Consider the following 13,817-nt stretch of genomic DNA (forward strand, 5'->3'; position numbering starts at 1 on the left):
TTCCCTGTGACTGTCGATGGCGGTTCCATGGTAGAGGCAGGGGCGCTGACAATGCGTGATCCATAGAAGCCTATGAGTGATGTCATCGCTCCCAGGCATTCCAGCCATTGTCGATCGTTCTCTTCTCTGCCCTGCAGCCGCCACTGGCTGAAATGGGATCATGTGACCAGAGCAGCTTAAAAATATGTAAGAATAGTTACATAGAGGGTAATGTTGAATAAAGACTACAGTCCATCCAGTTGGACCTGTGTAGGTATGTGTGTGTGTATGTATATATGTCTCTACCATATCCCTGTATATTGTGTTCACCAAAATGCCCATCTAGAAGTTTTTTTTAATTTGTCGAGACTCTCTGCTGAAACCACCCGTTGTGGTGGTTCCAAATCTGATCTAACAGTTAAGAACCCTTTTACTGTTTTAAGGTTAAACCGCTTCTTGTCCAACTTCATTGAGTGTCCACGTGCCCTGTTAAGCAACCTGAATAATTTTTTTCCCATGCTAAAATCACCATTTAAATATATGAATGTTGCCATCATATCCCCTTTTAAGTGTCTCTTCCCTAGAAAAAATAATTGATAAAATGTAATGTTTGTAGTCGTACATCATAACTGAGGTCCTCCAGTCCCCTTATTAGCTTTGCTGCCATTTTGGGGTCCTCTCCAGTTTAAGGATATCCTTCCTGAGGATTGGTGACCAAAACTGGATGGCATACTCAGGTGGGCCCAAACCACAGTTTTGTAAAGAGGGGAAATATATAGTTTTATCTCTTGAGTAGATAACCGTTTTAATGCATGCTAATCGTCTGCTAGTCTTGCTTGCTGCAGCTTGGCATTTGAAAAGGCATACAGATTTTTTTTTTTTTTTTTACACAGGTTAGTCAGAATATTTGTTAGAATAGGGGAAGGGACATTTTTAGAAGTAGTTGGGTTTTTGGAATTTTACTTTAACCTTTTGTGGAGCAGTGTACTGCAGATGCCAGGGGACAAGCTGCACATGCTCAGTTTGGTGTGTCTCGTTTTAGTGTTTTTTTTTCCTTTTTCTTGGGAGAGTGCATGTGATCAGCACAGGGCCAATCGGCTCTGTCCACACAGAGGATCAGGGGGATTGCAGGCTCATAGGACAGTCAGAGCAGAATGTAAACTCCTCCTACGAGCTTTAAAGTGGTTGTAAACCCTTACAGACCACTTTGTGCTACAGTCAAGCCTATAATAAGGCTTAGTTGTAGCTACCCAGGATATCTCCTAAACCTGCACTGTTTAGGAGAAATCCCCTGTATTTGCATGTGCTGACGACATCGGCACATGAGAACTGACACAAACTGAAGCAATGGCACGTATGTGCCATTGCTTCCGTGAATGTACCCTTACCGTGCGCATGCATGGGAGTGATGTCATCGTGGCTCCGGCCAATCACAGTGATGGAGCAGCAATACCCAGAAGTAGCCCCCGGGAGTGATGTCGGCCGCCGGAGCGGTGTATGGGCACCGCAGTGAGGGCTTTGATCTCAGGAGGTGATTATTACTCAATGAGCTAGTACGCTATTCATACTATATATTATATTTACTAAAACTATTGCATTTTCATGTTCTGTGTACTGTAGGAGACCAGATATAGTGAATGCAGGACCCTGGGTTTATTAAGGCGGGAGTCCGCCGGGACTCCGCGTTTTTTTTTTTTTTTTAAAAGCCAGCAGCTACAAATACTGCATAAGACAAGTATTTGGCGCAAATCAAAGATATTAGGTTCCCACTTGAAAAAAAGGAGTCTATAAGGTTACATATGGTGAGTGCAGGGAATGCACTACTTTGTCCAGACCAAAAAAAGGAGGGAATAAATGTTCTTTAGTTCATGGAGAGGGGGAGGGGAAAAGGGATGGGGAGGGGGGGATGGATCCGCATGCAGGGCTGCCACCTTAAAAGAGCTGAAACTTGAGCTCCTGGATTGCTGTAGATAAAGGAGAAAAAGGAGAGAAAGGGGCGCCTCTGGGTGCAGATTTTTTTAAAAGGTTTTATTTTCAGTGTAAAAAACATAAAATTTTGCACTCACATTTAGTAGGCAAAAAGTAAGCATTAAACACCAGGGGTCATCTGGTATATCTGATTTTTGGAACGTCAGCCAGTGGTCCGGTCCACATCTGTCATCTCATCGCGTTGTTCCTGTTCCTCTCACATGCTGTCCACTGCAGGTGTTTTGTATGAAGCGCGGGGCTGTGACGTCAGCGGGTATGCGACGCGTTTCTTGAGCGCGTGGGTCGAGATTGTCGGACGACCGCGCTCTTTCATCAGGATTCTGCCTGATGAAAGAGCGCGGTCGTCCGACAATCTCGACCCGCACGCTCAAACGCGTCGCATACCCGCTGACGTCACAGCCCCGCGCCCTGGTCGTCTCTGCCTCCCAAGCCTCGTTTTGAAGACCGCACATCTCGTGTCCACCACAAGCCGGCTGCTTCATACAAAACACCTGCAGTGGACAGCATGTGAGAGGAACAGGAACAACGCGATGAGATGACAGATGTGGACCGGACCACTGGCTGACGTCCCAAAAATCAGATATACCAGATGACCCCTGGTGTTTAATGCTTACTTTTTGCCTACTAAATGTGAGTGCAAAATTTTATGTTTTTTACACTGAAAATAAAACCTTTTAAAAAAATCTGCACCCAGAGGCGCCCCTTTCTCTCCTTTTTCTCCTTTATCTACAAATACTGCAGCTGCTGACTTTTAAAATAGTGACACTTACCTGTCCAGCGCGCCCGCGATGTCGGCACCCGAAGCCAATCTCTAGATCGTCACTCGGGTGCTGCCGCCGCCATCTTGGGTATGGGAATCAGGAAATGGAGCCTTTCGGCGTCATTTCCCGGTTCCCTACTGCGCATGCGCGAGTCGCGCTGCGCAATAAGGACGGTCCCCGCTGTCTCTGGGATCTGTGTGTTTCCCAGCAGGCAGCGGGACACTTGCGGAAGGGGGCGGGCACTTGCGGAAAGGGGCGTAATCTACGCCCCTTTCCGCAGAGAGCTATCCCGGAAGTGGGTGCAGTTACCTGGATTATCCAGGTAACTGCACCCCCCTCCCCCCTGAAAGGTGCCGATTGTGGCGCCGGAGGGGGGGAGGATTCCGATGAGCGGAAGGTCCATTTTAGGGTGGACCTCCGCTTTAACACGATAATGTAGGGCAGGCACAGATAAGAAATGTATTTGTCTTTCTGCATAGGAGTTCAGCTAATCTGCATATTGGCAGCCCTACAAGCTTCAGAGACAAAACTGTCAGTCGGGTATACTTAACTGATCTAAACATCTCTTTCTAACTATAAAAATAAAAACCTTGTTGAATTCAGAGTTCTTATTATATACCCCCTCCCCCAATGATCTGCTTTTTAAAAATACTTTTTATACTATTAAAGAAACTGATTTCCTCTTTATTTCCTTAGTCTGGGAGTAAAGGAGCTGGTGATGCAATCTATGAGGTTTTGAGCTTGCAGCGGCAGTCAGAAGTTGAGGCACCTACCAGCCCAACAAGCACAAGTGGAGTTATGTCCCCACAAGAAGAGGAAGAGCCAGAGGAAGGTAAGTGGCTTTTCTGCTTCCTCCTATGGAAAGTATGCTGCGGCTGATTATACGCTTTATAGTCTGACTACACAATCCCTTTTAGATCTACTAGTCAGTGTGTAGTGCGCTGGCTTATGTAATCAGATGCCAATTAAATTGATTGTGTAGGTGGGCCCTAAGATGACAGTGGTTTTTTTTTTGTTTTTTTTTGTATTTGCCCTCCATTATACCACACCAGGTTACCACGGCCTACATTTGGCAGTGCATTTATTGGATACAATCTGCATTATGGAACCCGCAGTGCCACACTTAGTTCTGTCTTTTTAACGCAGCAGAGAGCTTCAATGATTGGAGGATAGCTGGTTATGGGATTTGACACTGCTGTATTTTTTTCAAATTCTTTTTATACCATACCATGCTATACCACACCCATTCCAGTTTTATACTGTAAATCGACTCCAAAGTTTGGGTAAAGTATATAGAGATTGTATAGTCGGATGGTAATATTTGCTTTATATGGTCAACTTTTGCGTGACAAGGAGGATGTTTTCTTTAATTTTCCCCTTGTAATGGCCAGGAAAAGCCTGGGATCTTGTTAATCACATTTAAACATTCACACATCTGTTTGAAAGAATTAATGCAGATTCATATTTTTTTTTACTAGTTCCGCAGATCACATGTTGACACCAATGGAAGCAATAATGGCTCATTTACAAAGCTTAAAAACACAATAGGATCTTTAGTTTCAAGAAAGCTATTATTTTCAGCCATTTTCAATGAGGTTGGAAAATTGGTCACATGGCTAAAAATAAAGATCCTTACCATTGTGTTAACGCTTTGAAAACCGAACCTTAAGTAAAATTAAAATGAGTCACCATGAACCATTTTAATAAAATACATATATTATAATATCTATATAACATAATAACATCTTTTGCAGAAAGTGACAGTGAACTCTGGAGTGGCTACGGTGACGTTTCCAAAGAATGTCCAGAGAAGATATTGGGATGTTGGGGTCAGCTGCTTATCAAATGGTCAGTTGGTTTTATAATAATATCACATACATGAGGTTTGTAAGTCTCAATTCACAAAGCTTTAACACAAGGTTCTCTATTTTATCCAAGTGACTGTAATTTTCAAATGTCACTTGGCTCAGATGAAAATAAGTGCACATTTTTGGAAATAAATATCATTGTTCTGGTGTGTTAATGTGGTTTGTGGATTGAGCCAATGACATAGCAGTGTTTGAAACTCTAGGGTGATTGAGCTATGTGACTGTGTTACCAAACTGTCTTTGCTAAAGGCAACATTTCCCAATTCCTGCCATTGTTGACCTTGTCTCCTGAGAAACGCTGATCTCATTGTTCTTAAATCTTTTCTAAATCGCAACCTAGAACAAGAATGCAAATAGGGAGATCTGATTTCACTTGGTGCCTACTTGCTCTTGGTCAGAAAGCAGTGCAGAATGAGAGCCAATCCACTAAAATTTTCACAAGGAGATTAGCGATGAAAGCCTATAAATTTTTCTCAGCACAGGATTTTGCACAGCCAGCACAGACCGTAGCCTGGGGCATTAATGCTGCAAAGGGCACACCGCTACATACACATCATGTTGCTGGGTATATTTAAGGGCTCCAGTCTCTTGCCATGCCTTCCAAAGTTGTCCAGCTGAATGTCCTTATTTCCATTCCGGATAGTTTGTGCATTTTATGTTGGTGGATTAGTGTACTTGGAAATCACACATTCTGGGTCAGTATACTCAGAACTTCATTGCTAGAAGAGTAGGACCACAGCAGATTGCTCTACTCTTCTCGCTATCTACTCAAGATGTGATAATAGGGTTTTATCCAGCTGATTAAATTGGGCCCCAAGCAGTCTATCACAAAAATGTGTGGTTAATAGTTAGAACAAGTGAATGAATAGACTGCTCTCTGTGTGCATGGTGGAGGGAGGGGTTTCAAATTGACTAGATCAAGACCTCTGTTCCTATTAGCCAGACAATGGAAGTACTCCCAAGCGTACTAGAAATGTTATGACAAAAATACATGCAGGCACACATGAAATTCTGTTGTCATTGTTCCTTTCCTGCTGCCTGTCTACAATGGTCAACTTCTGCCATTCAACACTCATGTGCTACCAGCTTTTCTCCTGAATACCTGAGACCTTGCTTTGTACCCTGAGCTTTATGTTGCCTAACCACCACGTGGTCACAACCTGTTTGATTCTAGATACAGGGGGAGGCAGTTCTACTGTACCGAGTGCCCTCAGCTCTCACTCTACTAACCACTCTGGTGCTCCTTGCTAACTCATGCAACTGACTTGAGATATAGGGCATTCTGGTGATACTCATTGCTCTGGATTGGCCCAGGAAGATGTAGTATTCCATCCTGATAAGACTCTTAGTGGGCGTTCTGTGGCTTTTCCTAATTGTCTGTCTGGATCTTCTGTCTCGTAGAACAATTTACCATCCTTTTACAAAATGACTGGCTTTAACAGTATGGCTGCTGAAGTCCAGATTCTGAGAGACAGGGGCACCTCTGAATCGACAATTCCCACAACTGTAAAAGTTAGAGAGTCTACTTCTTGCAAGGTCCATCATTGGATGTGGAAGGGATACTTCACTTTATGCAATTTTCACAACTTCCACCCTAGGATATTTTCCACTTGACAAATCCTATCCTTGACAAATCCTATCCTTGCCACAATTGGTTGGTACCAGCATTTGGCTTTGAGCACCAATAAAGGCCAGCTCTCTGCTCTTTGTCTTGATTCAGAGACCATTGGCCTCTCATTCCTTGTTTTTAGTCGTTTAAACAGGAAGTTCCCCACATATCTTCCTCTGTTTTTTGCCCTGTGACTCCATGGGATCTAAATCTTGTTCTCTTTGTGCTTCAAAAATGGTCAATTGTACCCATTAAAGACTTTTTCTGTCTCTACACACACCCACAAGGTGTTGTTCTTTGTAACCATTGCCTCTGCAAGTCAAATGTCTGAACTGGCGGCCTTATTGACTAAGGAACCTTCTTAGATTTACCCAATGACAAGGTGGTGTTGAGTTTTAGGACTTCCTTCTTTACTAAGGTAGTCTCAGTAGTCTAGATAGCCTTTCAACTAAAACGGGACATTGTTCTTCCATCCCTTTGTTCATCTCCAGTTTGCTCAGGGGAAATTCCCTCCATTGTCTGGATGTGGTTTGGTCTGTAAAGCCTGGTACACACGACGAGATTATTGGAAGAATAATCATTCTTTTTTTGTTGCATGCCAGTCGCATATCAAAAATGAAGAGGTTACTCAATGTACAAAAATTATTGTACGACAGAATACAACTTCGGAAGGAATGTAATGTGTTGAATTGTTTTGTAATATATGCTTTTGTTTCCAAGCATTCATAGTCTTGCTCTTAAAATATTTTTTTCGGACGAAAACTATGCATTACACCAAAATTGGATGTTGTGTTCACTAACGATAACAATTTTAACACCCGCACCTTCAGGTTTTGTCATCTGAAAAGTCGGAATCGGCTGTCAAAAGCACTAGATTGATGATCAGGTAATTGGCCCATTGTTTGTCATACTAAATTTTACTTCTGATGTTCTTATCGCATGTACGGGCCTTTAAAGACTTTCTCTCAGCTATTGCTAATATCACACAGACTGACTCCCCTTTTGTCATTCCAGGTGGTCCTTCTAAGGGTGTTTAGGCCTCTCATTTGGCCATCTCTTGTTGGTTCAGATAGGCCATTATCTAAGCTTATGGTCTCAAAGATCGGGTTCAACCCTTTCCTATAAAGACATACTCTGCCTGGTCTGTGAGTGCTTCTTCAGCTTTTTGGAATCAAGCAAATGTTTCCCATATTTGCATAGCTGCCAAGACTAATCTATTGCTCACATGTTCTCTTAAAGCGGAGGTCCACCCTAAAGTGGACCTTCCGCTCATCGGAACCCTCCCCCCCCTCCGGTGCCACAATCGGCACCTTTCAGGGGGGAGGGGGTTGCAGTTACCTGGATAATCCAGGTAACTGCACCCACTTCCGGGATAGCTCTCTGCGGAAAGGGGCGTAACTTACGCCCCTTTCCGCAAGTGCCCGCCCCCTCCCGCAAGTGCCCCGCTGCCTGCTGGGAAACACACAGATCCCAGAGGCAGCGGGGAGCGTCCTTATTGCGCAGCGCGATTCGCGCATGCGCAGTAGGGAACCGGGAAATGAAGCCGAAAGGCTCCATTTCCTGAATCCCATACCCAAGATGGCGGCGGCAGGACCCGACAGACGACCTAGAGATCGGATTCGGGTGCCGACATCGCGGGCGCGCTGGACAGGTAAGTGTCACTATTTTAAAAGTCAGCAGCTGCAGTATTTGTAGCTGCTGGCTTTTTAAAAAAAAAAAAAAAAACGCGGAGTCCCGGTGGACTCCCGCTTTAAGTTTACCTGGTGAACATTTTTCGCTTCATCTGATGCCAGCTTCAGGCATAAGGTTCCTCAGGTGCCTCTTTGAGCAGCAGGCAGTGCCCAATTTTGTCGTTTTTTTTCCCTGGATCTGTTAGCATTGTTTGCTGTGTTGGCCACAGCTCAATTGGACTTCTTTTGGATGTTCTGAAGGTTAAAGACCTCTTGTGTCTCTAAAGCCTCATACACACGATCAGACTTTATACATACTTTCCTGTGGACTTTTGTACAAAGGGCATTGGCCCTGAACTTGTTAAGCATACACACGATCAGACGTTTTCAGCCAACACACTTTTTCACCAAATCACGTGGTTTTTCGGCTCTTTACCACCACCTTTGGTCAACTTCTGTATTGTTGTCTGATCTTTTGCATTGGTTCTGAGCATATGGGTTTGTAAAGTCCGATGGTTTTCTGTACACACGATCAGACTTTGCTCCATCGGACATGTGTTGTCAAAAAGTTTGTCTGTTCGCACAGCCTACATTTGTCTGAAGAAAACCGAAAAAGTTTGTCTGATGGAGGGTACACACGGTTGGATTTTGCCTGAAAACAGCTAATTTGCATGTTTGTTGTCAAAAAGTCTAACTGAAAGCCCATACAGAGATACAGGCACAGGAGCCTGACATTGCACCGTTAATATACTGATCACAGTTGCAAATGCTTTGCAGTTTCCTGAAAAAATATGTGCATTTCATATTTTTTTCCTTAGATTCATTTAGTCGCCTAGAAAACCTGAATTCTCAGTTTCAAGGCAATCAAGCTCCGAATGACCGACATTATGGTCAAAGAAAAATTGACAGCCATTTTACTTGACACACACAAATATATTGCCTCCAAGTCTGGCAGCCCTGGATATCCCGTGCTCTGCCATCGCACTTTGATAACCCCCTTATGACAATCTGAGGATTCTAAATATTAATTTTAGTCTTTAAATATGGTTCTGTATCATTTCAAAGAGATGGTATCAGGGTGAAATGGTACACTGAAGTCTAGTTCTTAACCAGGAGGAAGGATTTTTGTTTCCAGGGCCAGATGACATGCATAGAATTGGCTGGCAACAAGTTTGATTTTTGGCACTTATGCCGCGTACACACGAGCGGACCTTCTGACAACAAAATCCATGTTTTTTTCCGACGGATGTTGGCTCAAATTTGTCTTGCATACACACGGTCACACAATGTCAAGAACGTGGTGACGCACGTCGAGCCGAGAAGTTCAATAGCCAGTGCAGCTCTTCTGTGTCATTCCGAGCATGCGTAGAACTTTTGTGCGTCAGAATTGTGTACACACGATCTGAATTTCCGACAACGGATTTTGTTGTCGGAAAATTTGAGATCCAGATCTCAAATTTTGTGTTGGAATTTCCGATGGAAAATGTCCAATGGAGCCTACTACACGGTCAGAATTTCAGACAAAGAGAGCTCCCTTAAAAGTATATTTTTGTAAACGCAAGCATTTTTGTAAGTTTTGAAGGAGTGACTAATTGTTAAATTCCCTGTCAGTTTTTGCCACTGTAGTGAATATCCCTCATTTCCTGTTTCCTAGACACAACAGGAAGTGAGCAGCAATCTCCTCAAAGTGAGGGAATTTTCTACTTGAACAGGTGCCTCATTGGAGGATTTCCTCTCTGTTCTGGTGACAACTTTGAATGTTGCATTTGCTGTCATTTTCAGTCCGGTAACTGTAGTCACCAAGATAAATAGAGATCATCAGCTTAGTAAGGCAAGGACAGCAAAAATTACCTAACAGGTATTCTTCACCAAAAAAAGTTTTGACTTTATATATACATAATCAACAGTTTATTTTTACAATTCCGATTCCTGGTTGATTTGTGGTAAATGTTATATTCACCAGGAAGGTGGAATTATGCTTTAAGTAAAAACCAGCAGTACGGCTGATTTCTTCCTTTTCTCAGTTTCTGCATTCAAAGTAGGTATTTTATTTGGGAAGTGAATTAACACAACAGTACAAAACGTCTTTGTTAATCACTGTGAGACTGAGCCTGTGGCGTGTGAAATGAAATCATATATTGAAGCATGTTAGCCGTTCTTTCACTTTGTCTTTTGATTAGATGTTAACTGAGTACTAACCTCCCCTGCAGCACACTCTGACTAATACATTGTTTATCACACCTGCACAATTAGATTTCCCTCTCACTTGTCTCTGTTCAGCGGGGATTGTCATTGGTTCTGAAATAAACACTTATTAATACTTTATTAATACATCAGGAACTTATGGCGTATGCTTTCTAGATAAAACAATTGGGAATATATTTTTGGAATTTCTTCTACATTTTAAAAGGTGGTGGAATCTAAAAAGAGCAAATTACATTCCCTAAAACAGCATCACACATACTGGGAGAGGGAGGGGCAAGGCAGGGAGTCGGTTTGATATATTGCTACAAATGTGCTGATAAAAATAGTGAGCATTGAGATGCCATTATCAGTCTCCTGCTGCTCATTTATTGTCCTTTCAGCAGCCTGGGGTGGAGAGAGGACATCACTGTGTCCTTTCTATAGTCTGCAACGGTTAACATAGGAAATTATGTCATTCTTCTAGCTCTGCTGTCTTGCACGTAAAACTCTAAACTGGAGAGTCCAATACAAATCCTTTGGCAGGTAAAACACTTGCATATAGACTAGGGATGCACCGATAACATTTTTTTTACGAGTAGGAGTATCAATACTTTTTTTTTTTTGTACTCGCCAATACCAATTACGGATACCTACTGCAACTGTTTTGTTTTCACTTCAGCAGTCAGCAATGGTACAAAGCATTGAAAAGTTATTTACAAATGAAATAAATTTATTTTTTATTTTTGCGCTTTTTCAATTTAAAATGTGTAAAAAAAAAAAAAAAAAAAATGTTAATATATATATATATATATATATATATATATATATATATATATATATATGTGTAAAAATATTCAGTAACAAAGCAAACAAAAAAAAAAAGTTTTAATTGTTTATCGTTTATAAAATAGACGTGGAAAAAAAAAGCAGAAAAAAAATTTAATGGAGGAGAATAGGGAGTTAATTAAAGCTGATTAGAGTAAATTATGGGTTAATAAGGGGTTAAACAGAGGAACATTTGTTCATCTCTTTGCTCTGCAGCTGAAGAAACAGATTAAAAAAGAAACTATGTTTCTTTTTATTTTAGTGTTTCAGCAGCTGAGCAATGTTGTTAATAAACATTACTGGAAATCGCGGCTCCGGCGCTGTGAGAAACCCCTGTGCACATGCGCCGCTGCAGTCAGCGGCTCATTGCCAGGGGAATATCTCCTAAACCATACAGGTTTAGGAGATATTTTTTTTACCTACAGGTAAGCCTATAATAAGGCTTACCTGTAGGTAAAAGTAAAAAAATAGACTCTACAACCACTTTAATAGTCTACATATATGGTTTTACCTGTGCTCTTAAGGTGGTTGAAAAGGCACAAGGTTTTTTTTACCACCATGCATTCTATGCATGAAGATAAAAAACATTCTTTGTGCAGCAGCCCCCCTAATATTTACCTGAGCCCCATCTCGATCCAGCGATGTCCACAAGAGCCCTGCCTCTCCATGGACTCCCACTCCTAGTTGGCTTTTGGCAGCAGTGGGAGCGATTGGCTCTCGCTGCTTTCATTTGCAGCCACTGAGCCAATCAGAAGACAGAGCCATGTGTAAATAGACACACAGAGCCACTGCTCGGGAACATGCCTGCTTGGGTTCCCGCAGAGCAAGCTGTTTGCTGTGGGGGCAACCGGCAGAAGGGAGGGGCCAGGAGCGCCGGCGTGGGACCCGTGAAGAGGAGGACCTGGGCTGCACTGTGCAAAACCATTGCACAGACCAGGTAAGCATAACATGTTTGTTGTTTTTATTATTCTTTTTTTAAAACACGGCTTTAATATCGCTTTATGTGGAAATGTAAGCACATACACCTATAACTGATGTATCCTTTTTACATGGATGCAAACAGTTTGTTTTATCTGTTCGTTACTGGAAGAATACATTCTCCCTTTTATTCGCCTACTCCCAGCCTGTCAAATGCCTCTGAAAAGGGATCCATTGTGGTTAGGTTTTCAGAAGAGCATCAAAAGCTGCTGCATATATGAACTTGCCCTAAAAGAACTATGGGCAAAAACAAAAGTTACATGTATGTTGAGATGTAATGGCTTGCGTGCCAAAATGACCATTTAAACTCTGCTATTAGAAGCCTTTGCTTCTGGGTCGGACAAGTCAGCTGAATACGTTTTATGGGGATGAGCCACACCAAGAGCGATACCTTGTTCTTTCGAGGGCTGGTTGAGCAGTGTGGCTCACAGCTTCTTTCTGTAATACTCCAGGGTTTGGTTAGCCAGGGCTGCCTTTTAATAGGCCAATCTTTCCAGAGGTTTTGGCAGTTAGGCCCCTTTCACACTGGAGCGGTGCGGGCGTCAGCGGTAAAGCGATGCTTTTTTTTAGCGGCGCTTTAGGCCCCCTTCACACTGCGGTGGTTTTCAGGCGCTACAGCGCTAAAAATAGTGCCTGTGTAGCGCCTGAAAAAAAAGGCCCCTTTCACTCCAGTGTGAAAGCTATTGGAACGGTGCGCTAGCAGGACGGTGAAAAAAGTCCTGCTAGCCGTATCTTTGGAGCGGTGAATACACCGCTCCTAAACCGCTCCAACCCATTGAAATTAATGGGGCAGCGTGGCTATACCGCCCAGTGGCGCTTTGCGGATGGTTTTAACCCTTTTCCAGCAGACTGCGCTGAAACGACGGTAAAGCGCCGCTAAAAATAGTGGCGCTTTAGCGCCAACGCCCGCACCGCCCCAGTGTGAAAGGGGCCTTACCATCGTTTTGGCGGCGGTCTGCGGCCGCTAGTGGGGTGGTTTTAACCCCCGTTAGTGGCCGAAAAAGGGTTAAAACCACCCGCACAGCGCCGCTGGGTGGTATAGCCGTGCTGCCCCATTGATTCCAATGGGTAGGAGTGGTTTAGGAGCAGTGAATACACCGCTCCTTTCACCGCTCCGAAGATGGGGCTAGCAGGACTTTTTTTTACCGTCCTGCTAGCTCACTGCTCCAGTGTGAAAGCCCTTGGGCTTTCACACTGGAGTGAAAGGGGCTGGTTTTTTCAGGCGCTATTTTTAGCGCTGTAGCGCCTGAAAACCACCCCAGTGTGAAAGGGGCCTTACAGGGGTGAGACAAACTAAATAGCCCTGCCATGGATACCTAAAGCGGAACTAAACCCAGCGATTTAACAGTTCCAAAAAAAGAGTTACATTCCCGGAACGTGCCAGGAACATTAACTGTCACATTGGTTGTGCTCTCAACCAAACTGTCAAATCTTCAAATAGCTGGAGTCATAACTGATCACATGTGCAGCATAATGGCAGTTAAAGATCAAACAGAGGCCAAGATGGCAGCTTCCTTGGCTGAAAAGAATAGGAGGGTTTAGTTCTGCTATAAATTTTATTTGTGTGGTTTAAACCTTCTTGCCTAAATAAAACACCTTTGCTGTAAATGCTACTGCCCTGTTCATCTAACTACACCTTGCCTACAGGATGACAGCTGTGCTATACCATTTAATTGCAGAACAAACAACATTGTCACCCCTTTTTAACACCTTTCTGCTGACTGAACATAAATCTCACTGAAGTGGGTATTCTCCCGTGAGAAGACATATACACGTATATGTGCACTCTCAGCACAGAGACAGGGCCATGTCTCGTACTAATGATTGAAAACTAGGAGGCTCGGTTCTCCTATCACTTGATCATTGAGATAGCCTCTGATTCGCTATCACAGTGATTAGTCACTGTACAGTCCAGCCCTGTGTGTGTTTTTCCCTCTGAATGGAGAGAAAGACC

The 13,817-nt window shown here is 43.1% G+C and overlaps 1 protein-coding gene across 2 annotated transcripts in view; it reads left to right on the forward strand.

Annotated features, from left to right (window-relative positions):
* The window catches only part of RABGAP1L (RAB GTPase activating protein 1 like), a 613,081-nt gene that overhangs the window by 166,509 nt on the left and 432,755 nt on the right, over nucleotides 1–13,817 (forward strand). For both annotated transcript variants that reach the window (XM_077453243.1, XM_077453242.1), the window contains exons 11-12: nucleotides 3,426–3,561; nucleotides 4,484–4,577. In XM_077453243.1, the coding sequence (XP_077309369.1) occupies nucleotides 3,426–3,561; nucleotides 4,484–4,577 (230 nt within the window). The remainder of the gene's footprint in view (nucleotides 1–3,425; nucleotides 3,562–4,483; nucleotides 4,578–13,817) is intronic.

Source organism: Lithobates pipiens, unplaced genomic scaffold (assembly GCF_037356315.1).
Source record: "Lithobates pipiens isolate NorthernLeopardFrog02 unplaced genomic scaffold, aLitPip1_a1.2 Scaffold_23, whole genome shotgun sequence".
NCBI lineage: Eukaryota > Metazoa > Chordata > Amphibia > Anura > Ranidae > Lithobates > Lithobates pipiens.